At 33.2% G+C, this 19,559-nt stretch overlaps 1 protein-coding gene across 1 annotated transcript in view; it reads left to right on the top strand.

The window, feature by feature from the left end:
* The window catches only part of Rgk3 (Rad, Gem/Kir family member 3), a 339,001-nt gene that overhangs the window by 197,141 nt on the left and 122,301 nt on the right, over positions 1-19,559 (top strand). The window contains exon 4 of the mRNA XM_085959861.1: positions 9,092-9,174. Within this exon, the coding sequence (XP_085815987.1) occupies positions 9,092-9,174 (83 nt within the window). The remainder of the gene's footprint in view (positions 1-9,091; positions 9,175-19,559) is intronic.

Below are 19,559 nucleotides of genomic sequence, written 5' to 3'. Positions count from 1 at the left end.
TCAATAATGGTTGAAAAGGGAGGGGCCCAAAAATACGGTCAATAATATTTTATAGTGTGTGAATATAACTCTTTAATGTGTCTGAATCCTAAACAATTTTTATAACACTTTACTATCTTTAATTTTTGAAATGTGTTTTTTTTTATAAATTCAACTTGTTCAAAAATAAATGTAAAATTGTGTACGCAATCATTTTTGTAAAAATATTGTGTTGATTTTTAAAATTTAAAAAAATAAATATGTCTATGTTAAAATTGGTTTGTGCTTGTAACGGAGTGATTACTAAAAAATATGACAGCTGTTTCAAGATATCAAATAAACTCAGATTGGCCCAATTTTTATTAATTCCACATAGTAAAAATGTTTTTGATCAAAAAATATAAAATATCATACAACACACCATTGTCACACGTATTGAATTAAATTATGGAGATATATCAATCATAGAACATTTAATTTATTAAAAGAAATCTAGATGGATCCAGGTAGAATTTTTTAAAATTTGATATTGATTCCTCAATGGATGTAGTATGATTAAATAATTATGAACACACCACATAAGATTCATAGTTTTGGAACGAACCAAGAGATAGTGGGATCCAATTCCCATTATACTAGCCAGGCTGTAACACAGAACTGTAAACTTCGATGGTAGTGCTAGTTATTGCTCGTATGTACCTACTTAAATTATGACTTTTGCACATTGAAATAATTGGTAGTTACCTACTTCACAATTTAAACGAAGTATGCAATATAAATCTGTAATATGTATTCATAATTCAACGAAAACCAATAAGGATGACTGAAAAAAAATGTGTAGGTACTATTTTTGTCGGATCACCCATAGCATACCTAAACTATTATGGTTTGGTTTAGGCATGGTTTAATTGACTTTTCAAAACTAACCAACACCATTTGTAAATTGTATTCTTATTTCGATGAAAACAAATAAGTATAACTGACAAAGTTTAGTGTCCACTATTTATTTCGAATCGCTTATAATTTAATATTCTTTTAATAACCAAACGTACCCTCAATAATCACAATTCTAGAATAATAGTATCATGAAATTATTATAAAAATAAATCCAGTATTATCAACTTATTGTTAGGGCATATATTATAATAATTTACATTCGAGTTACCGCTTGAACTGACAACTGGCAACTGAATTTATATTTCAGATACCTACACAAAAATGACAGGCATTAAGCATTGACATTTCGATAAAGGTATAAAGCATCGAATAGACACGTCCCTTTCACCTGGTTGAATCCGATAGATTCTATCACCTGGAAAACGATTCCAACTCCCTATATTGAGATATTTCTACAGCCCTTCCTTCTGTGCTGGGCATTCAATGCACATTGTATTTAAAAATACCCTTCTATTAATAGCTCTCGAGATAAGCATTTTGTATAACTCAATATTAAATACAGCATCACACTATTGACCAGTGGTGAAGACTCGGTACAAGGTGATTATTTAAATTTTAAAGCCTACTTTCATAAGAAAAAACATTTTTTATTTGCATATTGACGTACTTACCTACCTATATAAGACGCATGTAAATTCAGATTCATTAAGACACTAGGATTGGAAACCATCCTTCGCGATAACAAGCAAAAATGTCTCAATGGCAGAAGTGACTTACTAGATCCAAGAACAGGGCTCGAAATGGAACGGAACGCACCGGAGCGCCGTTCTGGCTCGTGAAATTTGTAAAATTATCGCTCCGTCTCGTGGAAAAAATATGTTGACCATCTGAGCTAGATAGACCATAGAATAGAAAATCTGACACATTTATTTTTATAAAATACACATACGATTTGATGACTATGTAAATATCTTCAGACAATTTGTCGAGCGCTCCGGTTCGTAAACTTTTCCATTTCGAGCGCTGTCCAAGAGAGTGAAAAGTAAGCACGCCTTGTAGAAAGGCAGTCGGAAAATAATCATTTGACGAATTATTGAAAGAAAAATAGTAATATGTCTAAAGCGCCAACTAGACGCTCATGATTTACCACAAACTCACCTGCGCAAACCGTTTTGTATCGGGAAGCCCATTTTTTACTTTACAACACGTATTTTCTTATAAGTAGCACCAAACCGCTCCACTTATGACGGAATTCCTGCATTTCCGTCGTTATGTAATTCTACCAGTAGAGAACGAAGTTGCGAGTGTTGCCATCCCTAATAAAAAAAACTATCGTTTCTGACCGAATGCGGTCAGTTTCTGAATTCTAAATTCAAACATTCGCTATTTTAAGCTGTCAAACGAAAACAAATGAAAGCTACGTGCGGTGCGAATTCGTTTTACAACCGGAATTCTAAATTTGAATGTTTTCATTATTATTTGTGAGGCCGTTGTTGGCGAACGTGGAATATGCTCAAAAAGAACATTTGCGTTACATGCACATTTTTCCATCTCATTACGGAAACGTGTAATAAAGAAACATCTTACCAAAAAAAACATATTATAAATTCTTGGTATTTCTCAAAGAGGATTGAAGAGAATAATTCTGTGTTGTATTTATTTTAGAATAAAAAAAACAAATTTAGGAAATCATAATTTCAAAGGCCCTCGAGGGCTATATCAATAATATAATACGTATCATGGTATACGAATTAACATGAATAGCACACAGGAAATATATTTTAATGAGAAATTGTATTTATTTTAGCATAAAACTACCCACCGCCACCCTACAGATTCTTTGAAAAATTTCGTCTCAGATATCATATCTTATGAGTGGACCCGGGCAGACTAAAAATGTACGAGGCACAGTACCTTTTTATAATTTGCTTGTTTCAACCATTTTAATACGCTAATGTGTAATAATTTTGAAATTGAGATTCATCAACAATTTAATAATATAGCGGTAAGATGTGCCCTTTGGCAATCTGTGGTATATTTCTTTGCTCTGCTTCACGTACGCTCTTTCCACTAATAGTCGATCTGGGCTATAACTTGATTCAAACTTGAATCGTTGAACCATTAAAACTCCATTATTGTTTTGTAACCAGAGAGGTTATGTTTTTTTTTTACAAATTTATAATATACCATTTTTTGTCCACGTTCGTGATGCCATAGTCCAGGGGTCTGCAAACCACGGCTCGCGAGCCACATGCGGCTCTTTGGGTATTGGCGTGCGGCTCTTTGCCGAATTCCCAATTCACATTTTTTACAAAAAAGGTATGATTTTTGTCATTTTAAGTCTGCCCATTGCAAAAGTCGACAAATTAAATTTTTCTCCATTTCATATTGACACGAGCACTTTTGAAATAGATTTGGTGGATTTAACAAGCAAAGAGTTATGTAGCTCTAAATTTGTAGGTCTTGCCACCAAAATTGAGGATTTGGAGAAAGAAAAATGTAATTATATTTCACAACACAGCGGAGTGCTCTAAAAGATCTACATAATAAGGTAGATACTACGATTTTTAATACATGGTATAGCTTTCCGAACTCATATTCAAGTCTACATAATATGTATGTGAACAATCATTTTCAAACATGAACAATATAAATAGCGCTTAGAGAAGCCAAACCGATGAGAATTTGGAGTCGCGCCTAAAATTGAAAACTACAAGTTACATACCAAACATACAGACACTCTCCAAAGAAATGCAAGGAAGGTCATTGTTCACATTAGTTTTAAGGAATGCGTGAAAATCGTATGTATCTCATTTTTTGTAAAAATTATATTTATAATTTCAACAATAAAAAAACTTATTTTGCGTTAGTTTTATTCGCAAAATCTTCTTCCCTTGTTAAATAAACAATAACATTCACTGAATTAAATCATATTTTTAAAAATATATGTATGGCTCTCGTTAATTTTTTTAACCGTTCTGATATTCATATTTGGCTCTTTTCGTCCAAGAGTTTGCCGACCTAAAACCTTTTCTAAAAAAAAACAATTAATGTTTTAATTTTTTTACTAATGTGGTTGCTTATTACATAAGGATATCTTGAATAATATGGATACATAAGGATGTCCAGAATTTACTTTTATAGTTTTTAAAATTATAATAAAACATCCATAATAATATATAAATATAACGTAAAGTGGAAAGGTATAAATAGGGTACCACATTAGCTTTATTTTAAATAACTGAGACATAATCCCGGGGTTTCAATTTTTAATTTGATTGAACCATACTCAGAACCGAACATTTAAAGATATGGGTATCCAAAGGCTATACCCCCGATGGCCGCGCGCGCCTTGGATCCCAGGCTCGAATCCTGAGTCTGGCAAGTACACAAATATTGTTTTTCAATTTGTGTCTTTCAAGGTATGGACCTAATAGGTTGAGCAAGTGGCTGACATCCATTTTTCGTAAAAAACAAAATCTGTTAATACAAACCTCTACTCTGTGGAGGCCCATATGATCATATTAGGATCGGTCATGGTCGAAAGGAAGAAGAAAGAATCCAAAGGACTAATAATTACACCAGCAGACTCCCAGCCCAACCACATCCAACAATTCACGCTGATCATCGAGGTTACATATAAATTGTACGTAAAACATTTCAACGTGAGCTTTCTTATCGGAAAGAGATGACCGTATACTATACTGTCTCCAATTTTATTAGATTCAATCTGAATATTAATTCAATTTTCATAGTTGATTTTGGCAAAATTCACGAATTAAACGTGAGCTTTCTTATCGGAAAGAGATGACCGTATACTATATTACTGTCTCCAATTTTATTAGATTCAATCTGAATATTAATTCAATTTTCATAGTTGATTTTGGCAAAATTCACGAATTCAAGAATAAAAACCTAACCTAACCTAATCTAACCTAACAAAATAATCCAGTATATCGGCTATTTTCAAAAAATCGTGTTTTATTTAGATATTAATTATATGTCTATATATTTTTATGTTAAGGTTGGACGGTCTTTAATATACGGCTATATACTTCCGATACAATATTTCACGGTGATGTGTACGATGTGACGATAGGGCGAGCTTTATACGTACAAGTTTCCGGACACGGATCGTCGATTCTTTAAATAGCGATTATATGTAATGGTTCAACTATGGTACCAACTCGATCGTATTGGCAATTGATTTGATTATAATTAGTATAAAAAATCTATTGAAACTTCATCGATTTAGTGTGACACCTATTAGTCGGTAGTAATATCGTATTATCGTCTTATTTCCCATGAGTATAAATACCTGACAAGTGTGCTCTTTTTCTTTGATCTCCACAGCCTACCTCTTTCCAAAAGTCACCCTTCGCCACTAATTGATAGATACCTTTATTTACCTGTATTATATTGTACGAAGCATTCACGCCAAATACACGACGCGGTACCTGTCAGTAGTTGTCAAAAATGTGTTAGATGTTAAATAAGATAATAATCATGACGTTTTTTTCTTACTATCAAATTTATGTGATGCCGCCAAACGAAAGAAAAATAATTCAAATTTGGAATGCGATGCTTGACAGCTCGTATTTTATTCAATGGCTGACCCTGCCCAGCCACCGAAATGTTGTTATCCGCACAGAACACCAAAGCTCTTAATTTACACTTCCGAAAATGTAAATTAATGTATTCATTTGCATTTTGGAGATTTCGCAGAGGGATTGAATTTCTGAATAATACATCCCCCGTCTGCCCGACGTTTGGCCTGTGCTATTTTCTAATGTTTTATCCTTTGGTACATCCTAATATTTACTCTTTATTTGGCTCAGTCAAACTTAATAACAATATTATTCTTTACGTTTCGTAAATTTTACCAAGCCATCCAGAAATGTTGATACAACCCAAACTTTTGCAGAATTACGAATAAATAATAACAAAAGTTTATGTTAGTTTGGTCCTCAAGATTTATAAAATGAAAGCAGAAAGTTTAATGTTTTTTGATTTTGAACGATTTGCGTTAAGGGGGGACATGCTCGTCGAAGGTCAAAATTGAGTTTTTATTGTATTTTCAAACCATGATCCTGGACACTCCTTAAACGTTGTAGATAATCTATTTATACAATTTTGAAGCTTTAATATTCTGTATAGTTATTTTAAACATTTGATGACTGCATAAAGTATTTTTGTTACATAAAATAGTATTCTTTTAAACCTCTCGCTCTAATGTTTTAGAATATAGTCATATTTTGGTACATAACTGTGCAGTGGTGTTAAGATTTTTTACATTTATTAATTTTTAAACGCATTTATAAAACCATTAGCATAATTTATTACGAGATAATTTTTGTAAAATATTTACGATAAAAAATTATATTGATAATCTCTGTGATCCCAAATTTGACAAGAATTAGGCATTTTATTATTCAAAAAATCGGCAAGATCAACACATTTGAAGATGATTTTAAAGATATTTTTTATAAGCTATGTCTTTGACCATTCAAGTGTGATGAACATCTTATGAATAATGATTGCTTTATAATGATTATTGACCTAAGAATAAGGTAGTGTTTTTTTGAAATACGCCATTTCTTTTGTCATTTCCCAGTGGTTAAGCTACAACATACGGCCGTAGCCATAAATTGACAAACTATAATTGAAGTAAGGAGTAAAATGATATTAACGCGCGTGTTTGAACATGTACCGTTTAAAAAAAAATAAACAAATTCAGTTAGGTACATGTTCAAACACGCGCGTTAACATACTTTTACTCCCTACTTTAATTAGAGTTTGTCAATTTATGGCTACGGCCGTATGTTGTAGTTTAACTACTAGGGAATGACAAAAGAAATGGCGTATTTCAAAAAAACACTACCTTATTCTTAGGTCAATAATTATTATAAAGCAATCATTATTCATAGAATGTTCATCACACTTGAATGGTCAAAGACATAGCTTATAATAAGTATCTTTAGAATCATCTTCAAATGTGTTGATCTTGCCGATTTTTTGAATAATAAAATGTCTAATTCTTGTCAAATTTGGGATCACAGAGATTATCAATATAATTTTTTATCGTGAATATTTTACAAAAATTATCTCGTAATAAATTATGCTAATGGTTTTATAAATGCGTTTAAAAAATAATAAATGTAAAAAATCTTAACACCACTGCACAGTTATGTACCGAAATATGACTATATTCTAAAACATTAGAGCGAGAGGTTTAAAAGAATACTATTTTATGTAACAAAAATACTTCATGCAGTCATCAAATGTTTAAAATAACTATAAAGGATAATAAGGCTTCAAAATTATATAAATAAATTATCTACAACGTTTAAACCGTGTCCAGGATCATGGTTTGAAAATACAATAAAAACTCAATTTTGACCTTCGACGAGCATGTCCCCCCTTATTAATTCGTAAAAAAAAAACATTATTCTAGCGTAGAATTCTTAGAGCTAGGGTTTTCAAGCATGACAATAGTGTAGTTAAACCATAGTCCCCATATTCAGAAGCGGGTCCCCAGACCAGGATGTTTAGTGCCCCCCCCCCCCCCCTACCTATCGCTAAGGTGAAGGGCAGTGTGATTTTTTTTACATTAGTGTTCCCTAAATGGTATTCCGCGAAACCCCAGAGTTCTTTGAGGTCAAAATCAAAAATTGTTTCGTGTATTCTTAGCGATTTTTGTATGTTTAAATAAATCCAGTTGATTTATTTATTGAGTTGTTCCCTTCAACATATTGGATAAAACTCATTTTTATAGTCAGGAAACACACTAAAAATAATTATAATATGAAATTCTACACATGAATTATCATTTAACTAGGTATATAAATCTTCATATCACATCGTGTAAATGTTCTTTATATATAACAGCCCGCAGGCGACATTTTTTTACTATTAAAGCAATTTTGTGGTGTATGTTTATCTCACTTAACCGGCCACACCGGGACCCTCCTAAGCCCGGGTCCCAAGGCTAGAGCCCTGTCAGCCCTCCTCCTTGTGGGGACCATGAGTGAAACCGTAGTATAGTAATTGAAGTAAAACAATAATTATAAACACCTAAAAAACTTTGATAAAATCACATAAGTAACTCGTAGCTCCCAGATGAAAGACCAGCGTCATACGCACTAGACTACGAAGGCCGCTGAGTCGTTAACCGATGTTCGAGTCACGACCCCTTTTTACAAAAGCCTAATAATCTACGACCCCTCCCTACATTTTTCATTATACCACATTACAGTTTTTGTTTATTTACCGTTTTTTTGCCCGTTTTTTAGTATTTTTCTAAACTATTTTTGAAGTTATACTTCATAAGGCGCGTTAGGGAAATCAGATCAGAGTGTATTTTTGGCGTGTGACATGACGTAATACATAATTTATTTTTTTCACACGAAAAAAACGCACTCCATTGGATTCGAACCACCGATTATTCGGTTATCAACCGAACGCACTACCTTTACGCCACAGCAGGGCTCGAAATGGACCGGAGCGCCGTTTCTGTTCGTGAAATCGGTAAAGTTATCGCTCCGTCTCGTGGAAAAAATAATTTGACCGTCTGAGCTAGATAGGCCATATAATAGAAAATCTAACACACTTATTTTTATGAAATACACACAAAATTTGATAACTATGTAAATATCTTTAGAAAACTGTCGAGCGCTCCGGTTCGTTAACTTTTCCATTTCGAGCGCTACGCCACACTATGATACTGCAACCGTGATGATTATACAGTATACTAATATAGTTTAGAATTGTTCCGTTGCCTAGGCAGCGAATTTACTATTGTCGGCCGTTTGCAATTCCTTACGGAAACAAACTATTAAACGTCAGAGACAGTTGGTACTTTAAAAATAAAAACAACGAGAAACCATTATATAATTTAGTAATATAAGTTAAAGTGTATAAAAATAAACCAACGGCGTTCCAATAAGCGGTCCTTTTTCTCGAGTGTGTAATTCAACAAGATAATTAAGAGCTAGTCAATGAATCTAGTTTATCACAAGTTTTGTTTTTGTTTTGTTACGCCAAAGAAGTACATATAACTTCTAACGCGTGTACATAAGTACACACACCGATATTTTTTAAATATTTTCGGCCGTTATAGTAACTGTATTTTTTGTCAATATACCTACTCAATCTGCTTGTTCCCACTTTGTTATTTTGAACATCCGACTAATATAAACTATAATTTCTTTTACAGATATGCCAATCGACCAAAGAGTGTCCATTATGCTGAACGGTGAAGAATCAGAGTTGTGTTTCATCAATATACAGAACTCTAAGGTAAGAAAATAATATATTTATGTATCAAATAACATTTTATAAACAACATAATATACAATGAAGAGATTGCAGCGACATTGTGACACGCAAGTTGTTAAAAAAAGACGAGATATTCGCTAACAAAGTGGCAAATTTACCTCGTGAGTTTTTATCTCCAAGCATTTTTTGAATATTATTCCCTTACAAAATTTAGGCGAGTGGGTAAGATAAGGTTAATTTAGCAATTCGCAATTTAATGAAACTCTAGTTAGTATGTAAATTTGGTTACTTTGAGTAATTCATTAGGGCTTATATTATCTACTAGTGACAGCTATCATAACATTACTTTCCGCGTTGGTGAGAGAATTTATAAATGTACCTATTACTAGATATTGTTATTTCAAATATTATTTCCGAATCTTCTTCTTCTTCTTTTGACCATGTTTGATTCCGTGTCCGGAAATTTGTACTTATGCAGTTCGCCGTATCACACTTCACCGTGAAATGGTGTATCGGAAATATATGGTCATATATTAAAGACCGTCTAAACCTCTTTGGACCATATAGCAGTGGCGCACCCAGGATTTAATATTGGGGGAGGGCCCAAGGAGGAGAATGTAAATTAGTCCCAGAGGCTCTTTTTCTTCTTCACAGCCTAATTTCTCGTTTATCGGTCTTTTGTCTATTGCACTCTGTGTACTTACACCATGGTCCCCACATCCTGAAACGGGCCTTCAGGCTAGGATATTTGGTGGGCCCCCTACCTACCGCTAAGATTAAAGGCAGTGTGAAACACTACATTAACGTTTTTTAAATTGTGTTTAGTTCAAATTAAGGGTAATATACAGTGAATTATTGGCGATTTTTAATACATCTACTTTAATAATGGAGCTGTCGAGTACCGACACATAATAATCAAAAAATATATTGCACAATTATATAAGCAATTGAAAACATTTATGACCGTGAAGTATAATAGCGCCGCAGGCGATTTTTTTTACTTTTAAAGCTAATTTATGATGTGTGTTTGTCTCACTTATCTGGTCAACCCGACACGCCGGGCCCCCCACAGCCTGGGCCCCCAGGCTAGAGCCCTCTCAGCTCTTCCCAGCCATGACCTACACCACTCCGGAATTCGGGTGGACACCGAGAATTTTTTAACAGTTCCATTAGGGATTGGGTTTCTAAAAAAACCTGACATTAGTGTTTCAAAATTTTTGTGTTAGTAATTAAAATCGAAGAAATTTTTCTAAAAAGGATGCTGGAGAATTAATACAAATCATTTTTTTGCCGTGTTTTTATTTGTCTAAGCCCAAAGGTATAGTTTATTGGCTTTCAATTTCAATGTTTAAAATCATTCTGATGATTTTCAGTTTTGGGGGGTGCCAGGGCCCCTTGCCCCCCCCCCCCCCCCTGGGTGCGCCACTGCCGTATAGTACTGAGATAATATAATGCATGTCTAAATAAAACACACATCATGACACATCGTGTAACGTTCAGTTTAATGTACGTCGATTGTTCTACTTGAAAGCTTTCATTGTGGAAATTATTGGTAATTTAGACAGCTTATTTGCTTACAAATTAAATAAACACTTTGAGCTTTTAATGTTATAACTTCACTATGATACTAAAACATTAAAACAAATGATTTATAGTCTCTTACACCTCTATAATATTTCTATTTCTACATACTTCACGGTGAAAAATGTTGTATCGGAAATATATGGTCGTATATTAAAGTCCGTCTAAACCTCTTTGGATCGTATAGTACTGAAATAAAATTCATGTCTAAATAAAACACGGATCTTGTCGGTTTACAGGAAGCAAGCGGCAAACAAATTTTGAAAATAGCCGATGTACTGGATTATTTGTTTGGTTAGGTTAGGTTTTCATTCTTGAATTCATGATTTTTTCCAATATCGGCAATGAAAATAGATATGACCGTATAGTATATGGTCATCTCTTTCCAATAAGAAAGCTCACGGCGAACTGTGCTACGGTGAAATGTAATACGTACAATTTACACGTAACTGTCTGATCCTAAAAGGATCATATTATGGGCCTCCTCACTTGCTCAACCCATTAAGTCCATACTCTGACTCCAAACACAAATTGAAAAACAATATAAGTATGTATTTGCCAGACCCAGGATTCAAACTTGGGACCCCACGATATTATAAGTCGACGAGTAAGCCCGTTGACCATCGTGTGTATATGCGTATCTTAATATGTATACTATTATTAAGTACATATTTTATTGTCTCAAATTATCTTATTATTATTATTAATGATTTCATAAGTAGGTAATTTAATTTGCAACACTGCTGTATTGAAAAAATATATATAGGTAATAATTATTATAATAACATTTACGCAACCACCGCGCGCACCCACTATGAAGTCTGGCCGTTGAGACTTGATCCCATTATACTAAATGTACAAGCCAGTCGGCGCGGTTTGCGCTCGCGGGGTTTATAGGGATATGCATTTGTCCAAAAAATTAAGTAAATCACATTAAGGATTATTTACTTATATTGCTCGACCCGTGCTATATAGTTTTATCACAATATATCAAATCTCTCGACGATACAGGAGCACAGGTAACACGCATGCGTTGAACAAAAAAAATCCTACATTATATTTTATAATATTTTAATTTAAACATGAATACTGAGTTTTAATTTTTATTTTTTTAAATATTCTCGGAAGAGGTTTATTTAAACAAAAGTAATTAATTTAAATTTGGATTGATCCATGGCATGAAAAACAAGTTGAAACATTCGCGCTTGATAACGAAGTTTTTCTTTCATAATTTTATTTCGAAGTATTTATGCAAAATTTCTCATTTTATATTACCTACCTATATCGGCTACGTGATAAAATAATATATATACCTAAGTACGTAGGCCTAATACGGCGCCGAGCCACCCGGAGAATTTGATGCCTCGGAAAATGGACACAGATAAGACAAAAAAGTTCGGTCGCTCGTGTTGGTAACACTGCTTTTAAGTTACTGTCATGAAGTTCCTCTCCATATAAATTATTACGGTCAAGGCACGAAATTCGAGCTATCTGCACATTTTTTAAGTTTGACAAAAAATGTTGTTGTATCACTAGACATTCAAACGGTTTATGTATCAGGATTGTGTTTTTGAAGTTATACTTCTTTAGGCACGTTTGGAAAATCAGATCAGAGTGTATTTTATGCGTGTGACATGTAAACACATAATTTATTTTTTCACACGAAAAAAAACGCACTCGATTGGATTCGAACCACCGATTGTTCGGTTATCAGCCGAACGCACTACCTTTATGTCACAGTATGATACTGCTATCGCGACGATTATACAGTATAATATTATAGTTTAGAATTGTTCCGTTGCCTAGGCAGCGAATTTATTATTGTCGACCATTTGCAATTGCATACGTAAACAATCTATTAAATGTAAGAGTGACAGTTGGTACCTACTTTAAAATAAAAACAACGAGAAACCATTATATAATTTAGTAATATAAGTTAAAGTGTATGGAAATAAACCAACGGCGTTCCAATAAGCGGTCCTTTTTCTTGAGTGTGTAATTTAACAATATAATTAAGAGCTAGTCAAAATATCTAGTTTATCGCAACTTTTGTTTTTGTTTTGTTACGCCAAAGAAGTATAAGTTCTAACGCGCGTACATAAGTACACACACTGTTTTTTTTTAATAATAAAACAATATATTATAATATAATTTATATCAAAAATTAAAGCGAGAAATAAAGATGAATAAATTAAATTACCAAAGAGTTCGAGACTATAACAAGAGAAAATCATGATCATTTTGTTTTGCATACTTCTAAAGCGATTCCTAAAAATACTCTTTGAGTTAGCAACATTATTTTTAAATAAGTTGAATAAGTTGGTTATATATTATTATGATTAATCTGTGATGTATTCACGCAATATACTAAAATATGCCTGAATGCAGATAAGGCTAATAGGGATTCATATCGAAAAAAATAGCAATGCTTGTTGTCGGTATCATATCGATACTATTTTGACATCCCTAACGACGACCTCTCTGCGAGTCTGGATTGGTTCAAAGCACACTACTAAATTTAATCGAGTGAAATTATTAACAATAATTTAGTAACTTATAATAACGCATGCTTCACTCTTGAGAAAATCTCGCTATAAATGATTTATATACACAAATCGTCACCTCTATACTACAACTAGATAACTTTATTTTCACTGTTTTTGAGATAGCTATTAAAAATATGATTCTACATGTCCTTCTCTAGAAAATGATAAAACTAGGTAAGTCAGAAGTTAATGGCAACTGTCTTAATTTTGTATTTGAAAATATTAGATATTAGAAAACATTAAACCCATAAATGCGTTAAATAAATAAAATAATATATTTTTTTACAATATTTTTTCATACACTTGCAACATTATTTAATTGTTCCCAATTTGACAAGCACAATAAGTGTGTGTCTACATATTTTCTAAATCAGCCAAGTCCACATTTAGGTATTTTTGACTTTTTTGGGAATTGCTGAAGAACTACTGCTTTCTAACATTTCTGCATTATCAAAATGTGGAATTTATTAATTTTAAATATTCTATACTCGAAATAATATAAACTTTCACCCTTGTGACTATATTTGAGAAAACAAAAAGCTGTTTTTCTCCTATTCATCTATTATGGACTTTTAAATCTAGTGACACAATTTTCCCTTTTTATTTGAAATAATAATTTTATAGCCTAGATTTATGTTAATCAAGTAAAGTTTAAATTTCATTTTTCCAAAAATGACCAAATCAGAGTTATCTAGTTGTAGTATTTAGGTGACGATATAATATATTATTTAAGAATATTTTTTGAGTAAGGTTAAATCCTTAGTAAGTATTATGAAAAAACTTTTCCAGAAAAATATCAGTAGGTTGCTAAAAAATATCTTTCGAAGTTTAGGAAAAAGATTATTTCACATATCAACATATGTAGTATCTAGGTATATTATATTTAATGGCAAGTATGAAAAGTAACAAAACTTCTTGCGTACATTGTCCAGAGCTGTGAAACCCCCCATTGCTTTCACATTTCGGAGTCACGTAAATAAAGCGCTTCGAATGTTATTTTTTATTATTATTATGATTCTCATAATTCCAGGATTATGTACAATACGTCATGAGCAATGCTTTTGAAGTCTTTGAAGTCTTTAATGAAAACAACATGATCATTGGCTCAAAAGCATCCTAATGTTCAATAGCGATCATATTCAGCTACTTATTCAATCAATTGACTTTTTGACCGTTTTCTACCCTCAGAAACAGTATCCAGTACCTAGTACCATCCCCCAGTAAAATGTAGCAACGTTCTGTGGATTATGTCTTATTCTCAAAATGGTATTTTATTCACTCTTCTTGGTCGTGCACTCATGGCTGAGGATCGTGACCACATTTAAATTTCGCCATCCTTTGAGCGACCAAGACTTTCCATCCTTCTCGATCTTCCGCTTCTCTCAGGGCAGAATGGAAGTCAGCTATTGGTCGCTCCATCCCGCAGACGCTCTTCCTGTGATATATATTATTATCTATTTATCTATATTATTATTATGCCAAAAAAATTTGACATTTCTTTATGTTTTATAGTATAATTATTATTTAGTATTTGAAAGAGTAACACGTATAATAATAACGACATAAGTAAGTTATAATACACAGGAGGTTATGGAGTTAATGACAGTCCAAGATAAATAAATACATTTAAAAAACGTCCAGAGATGGCGTATCTAATGTCGGTGTAGACCTCTTTGATAGTTCTTTCTTAAAATCAGAGCGTTGGAGCGGAGCTCGGAACAGGAGTGGATCAATGGGGTTTTACCCGGAACAGGAGCAGTCTTGGAGCACCAAAAAATTGTAGTGCTCCACTGCTCCAGATTTGTTTTAATTGTATTTTCATCCTAAAAACCAATGGAAATATTATATTCAACACTTTACAACGCTGGAATTATTTGAAATACGGCAACAATGGCGAGTGATAAATAACCTCACTTTTTTGACAGAAGAGGCAGATGATGAAAGACGATTTGCTGTCGTTTTGTTTTGTATAATTAATAATGAAAAGGACGAATAACAAAACCTTATTTCAAAACTTCTTATAAACTTACTTAAGACTGGCAAAAGTCCGTAGAAGTAAAACTTTCTAGTGAAATAAATATTGATAAAAATAAATAATTAGGAAATACCTGCGCCACTGGCAAACGAGATAAGATTGGTTAACACAATTCATCTTCGCTTCTGTCATGACTGAGTTTTTGAAAATTAGTTATCTAATGATGATTATGATGATGGGTTTTTTGCCAGACATCACTGTCAATACAAATAACTGAAATATTGCAGAATAATAAAAAAAACATTGTTTTTAAATTCACTATCATTATTTCAAAAACGAAATAAAAAAAAAACACAGTAAACAGTCGCATTGCTGTACCTAATTAGTTTTATTGAATTATTTTTAATGTTTTAATTTCTTTTTTTTTCATTGGGTACCCGCCCACAAAAGCGTCATCTCAGGACGTAAAACTTTTCAAATACCTCTCGGCTAATTCTAAAGTCGGGCGATGGTATTTCAACTTTGTTTTTCGACTTGTATTTTGGGATAAATAATCAAGAAGTTAGATTGAATTAGGGATTCCCCTTCAATCAGCATCTACGAAGACCATAATTACGATGATATTGTCGCAATATAATCGTTAGGATTTGCCGGATGCTAATTGCCAAGAATGTCAAGATAAATTTAATATGCTAACAATAGACGGTTGCTTTTTGGAAACTTGAATTATTGTGTATCTCGAAATAGGTTACAATTTAAACCACGGCAAAGTTTGTAAAAGTTATTTATACTAAACTTACTTAACCTTAAATTTATTGATTTTTTATTATATACATTGTTACACCCCCGAATTGTTCCCATTTGGGGATGTCTCTGTGTATCTGGAGAGGCCCGAGTCGGTATCAAATCCAACAAATAGTAAGAGCTGATTACGAAAATAAATATTAATAAACCGCAACGTTGAACATGCTTACCGACAAAATTTCACATTGGGAAGTCCGCATTGTGTTTTTGCAAGCGGCCGTATTTGTTTTGTTTTGGCGCGTCAGAACGCGGCCGGCGACCAGACAGAAAACACTGTTCGCTCGCGCTACGCACATTTCGTCCTCCGTAAAATAAATTATATAAAATGTAGTAATCTAGTATATATTAACATCAAATAAACTCGTCGTTTCCATCATAATTCCGGTGTGTTAATTGTACACCTTCAAGTCTTAAAATCCAGACGAAAAACCATACTAAAAATAAAAGTGACAGCTTGCTATTCACTTTTGATATGGAGGAAAGTGATAACAGCAATTAATAATAATTGATCCCATGAAATTAATGATATTAATGCTGTTTTTAAGTTTGGCCGCTCTCACGCTTTGAGCGACGCGGCGTCAGACATCAGTAATAGTCGAATCTAACGCTAGAAACACATTACGTTCACGTCACATGAGCATACTTCTGCCTAATGTAAGCTCACGCCACTTTCTATACAAAATTACGTATTAACAAATAATGTTGAACTTATGATTACATAAATGTTATATTATTATATTTCGAATGCTATAATCAATCACTTTTATGACTGTGTACACGAAGAAAATAAAAAGCTGTTTTTCTCCGGTTCATCTATTTTGGACTTCACTGAATTTGAAAGCATACGACATATTTAACGCTTTCGCTGCTGAATAGATAATGAGATTTTAATTGCCCCCTTTAAAATGCACGTTAATTACATCGATCGGCCGCCTGGTCATTACGCACCGTGTGCGTCTTCCGCGTCCAAAGTATTAATATTGTATTTAAAGGTTCACACTTGTGTGACTTTTTAGAAATCAATAGAACATACGCTGAAATTACAGTCTTTAGTGACGGAGTTAATCACAATGAGGCGTTTATTGAAATTAAATAAAGAAGCGAAATACATTATAATATTAAATACATAAAACACAATATGTGGGTACCTAGAACTTATTCCACATAAATCATTTATTGAAGATAATAATAATGAACAATAATTAGATTAAAAAAAATATGTTAATTAAATTACATTAATATAATCGTCGTCTTTTTAATAATATAATATAATATATTCATATTATCACTACGATTTAATGACAGAAGTGTAGTGAAATAGTAGAAGTGAACCGTTGAGAAAATCACATTCATTTATTATATAATTATGACATCACCGGAAACGGAACCCGGAACCTCCGTATGAGAAACCCATGGCCCCGCAAAGGGGGTGATGACATGACTGTAGCCTGAGGGCCCAGGCTCAGAGGGGGCCCGGCGTGGTGGGTCAACCAGTTGTGAGAGTGCGAAAAACCACAATTTTGCTCTTATAGTAAAAAAAGTCGCCTGCGGCGCTATCTTCATTAATGATTAACATAAAAAATATGTGGCTGTCGAGATGTACTTTGATTTGATATAATGATTGGCATAATTAAATGATATTTAAAGTGTAGGATTTTAATTTATAATTATTTTATCTCTGTTTCCTAACTTACAAAATGACTTTTTGTCCAATATGGCGAAGGGTTGCGTGTTACTTGGCTACCACAAAAGTAAGTCGCGATCAGTGCTTCATATTAAGCAGTGCCGACAGCTCGATAAATCAACTTGATATATTTAGAAATCGCTAAAAATACACGGAATACCCTTTACCCTGGGATTCCGTGGAAACCACTTGGGGAACACTACTGTAGAAAATCATTTTGTCATTAACCGTAAGGGGCCCGCCATAAATCTAAGCCTGAGGGCCCACTTCAGGATGTGGGGGTCATGGAGAAGCCAGTCCCTTATATACTAGGCAAAGAGGGCTGCCTTCGATATTTCAATATATTTCAATTCAATTTATGGGAAATTAGACCAATCAATCACTTAACTAAATTCGTTACCTTACTTTGAAAAGGTTCTAACTGACATTTTGGCCTAAAATGACTTTTGGTGTGAAATGGTTCCATTAACCATATTCTATCATATACGTTCATTTCACAGTCATCTATTGTCAAATATGGGAATAAGCAGTATGCCGGAGTTCTATCTACATGTCTTTTTATATTCAAAATATGACCATTCCAAATTTCAAACGCTCATAGCTCAAAACATGTTCAAGTGCAATTAGAACCTTTTCAAAATAAGGTAACGTAATAGCAATTCATAAATATTTTTGGTACTGTTCGGTTATACGGAATACAGCGGAAAACGCATTTTGAAAATAGCCGATAAACTGGATTATTTGTTAGTTTTGGTTAGTTTAGGTTAGGTTAGGTTGGGTTTGGTTAGGATAACCTAACAAATAGTCCAGTTTATCGGCTATTTTCAAAATGCGTTTTCCGCTGTATTCCGTATAACCGAACAGTACCATATTTTTTTATTTAGATACTACTCGTTTTATATGAAAAAAAGTCTAGTCTAATCGTAGGTAAACAAAAGCTTTCGACAACAAGCTTTTGGAAAGCTCATCTCATCTTCTGCCATTCTCTGTAAATGAGGCAATTTCTTATATCCATTCTTTATCGCCAATCGTTTATGTTCATTATCGCTATAAAGTCTTTTTTTATATTCCCCTTCCTTATTTTTTATGCATACTAAAACCCATTCCCGATAACTCAGGGGTGCATTTACCAGTACCCTGAATCCGCACAGGAGTAGAGCCTCGCTCTAACAATGAGGCCCCAAATTCAACATTAAAAAAAATATTAAGCATACATTCAGAAAACATAGAGATAATGGGAACTGAAATACCTAACGGGTAAAGAGAAGCAGGCAACCGATCCCGAATAAGGAAGAATACGAGATAAATTTAAACACGTGTCAAGAATACGTTTTACGTCGAATACTGAAAACTACTCTCGGTTTATGCATTGACACTCATTTTTGTATTACACACTATTTCACACTATTGCACGTATATAATGCGTGGTGCATTTTTGACACATTCAAAACGGTACGTCAAAATGTACTGTATTATGTGAAATTATATTTATTATCTGTGTTCTGTGGATACATTCAATAAATTTCGGAAACGGAAAAGTTTATTTACCTACATAATCCAATGTAGCTAGAATAATAGCTTTATTACCAGGGAACACAGAATTAATGTGAACTGAAACTACATTTTTTGTAACATTCATTTCGGTGCGCCGGACCCAATACCGAACAGTCTCGCAGTATAAACGTTCGACTACCGTGATAGCACAGCATTACTTTTGTTTGATATCTATTTTAGTGCCCGTCTCCTATTTTTCATGTAATATCCATTATAAAACGGTAAAATATAATATATTTTATACAATAAAATATTTTTAAAA

Source organism: Rhyacophila brunnea, unplaced genomic scaffold (genome assembly GCF_057557595.1).
Source record: "Rhyacophila brunnea isolate RB1 unplaced genomic scaffold, BYU_Rbru_1.0 scaffold_9, whole genome shotgun sequence".
NCBI lineage: Eukaryota > Metazoa > Arthropoda > Insecta > Trichoptera > Rhyacophilidae > Rhyacophila > Rhyacophila brunnea.
This window is presented reverse-complemented; position numbering and strand designations above follow the sequence as displayed.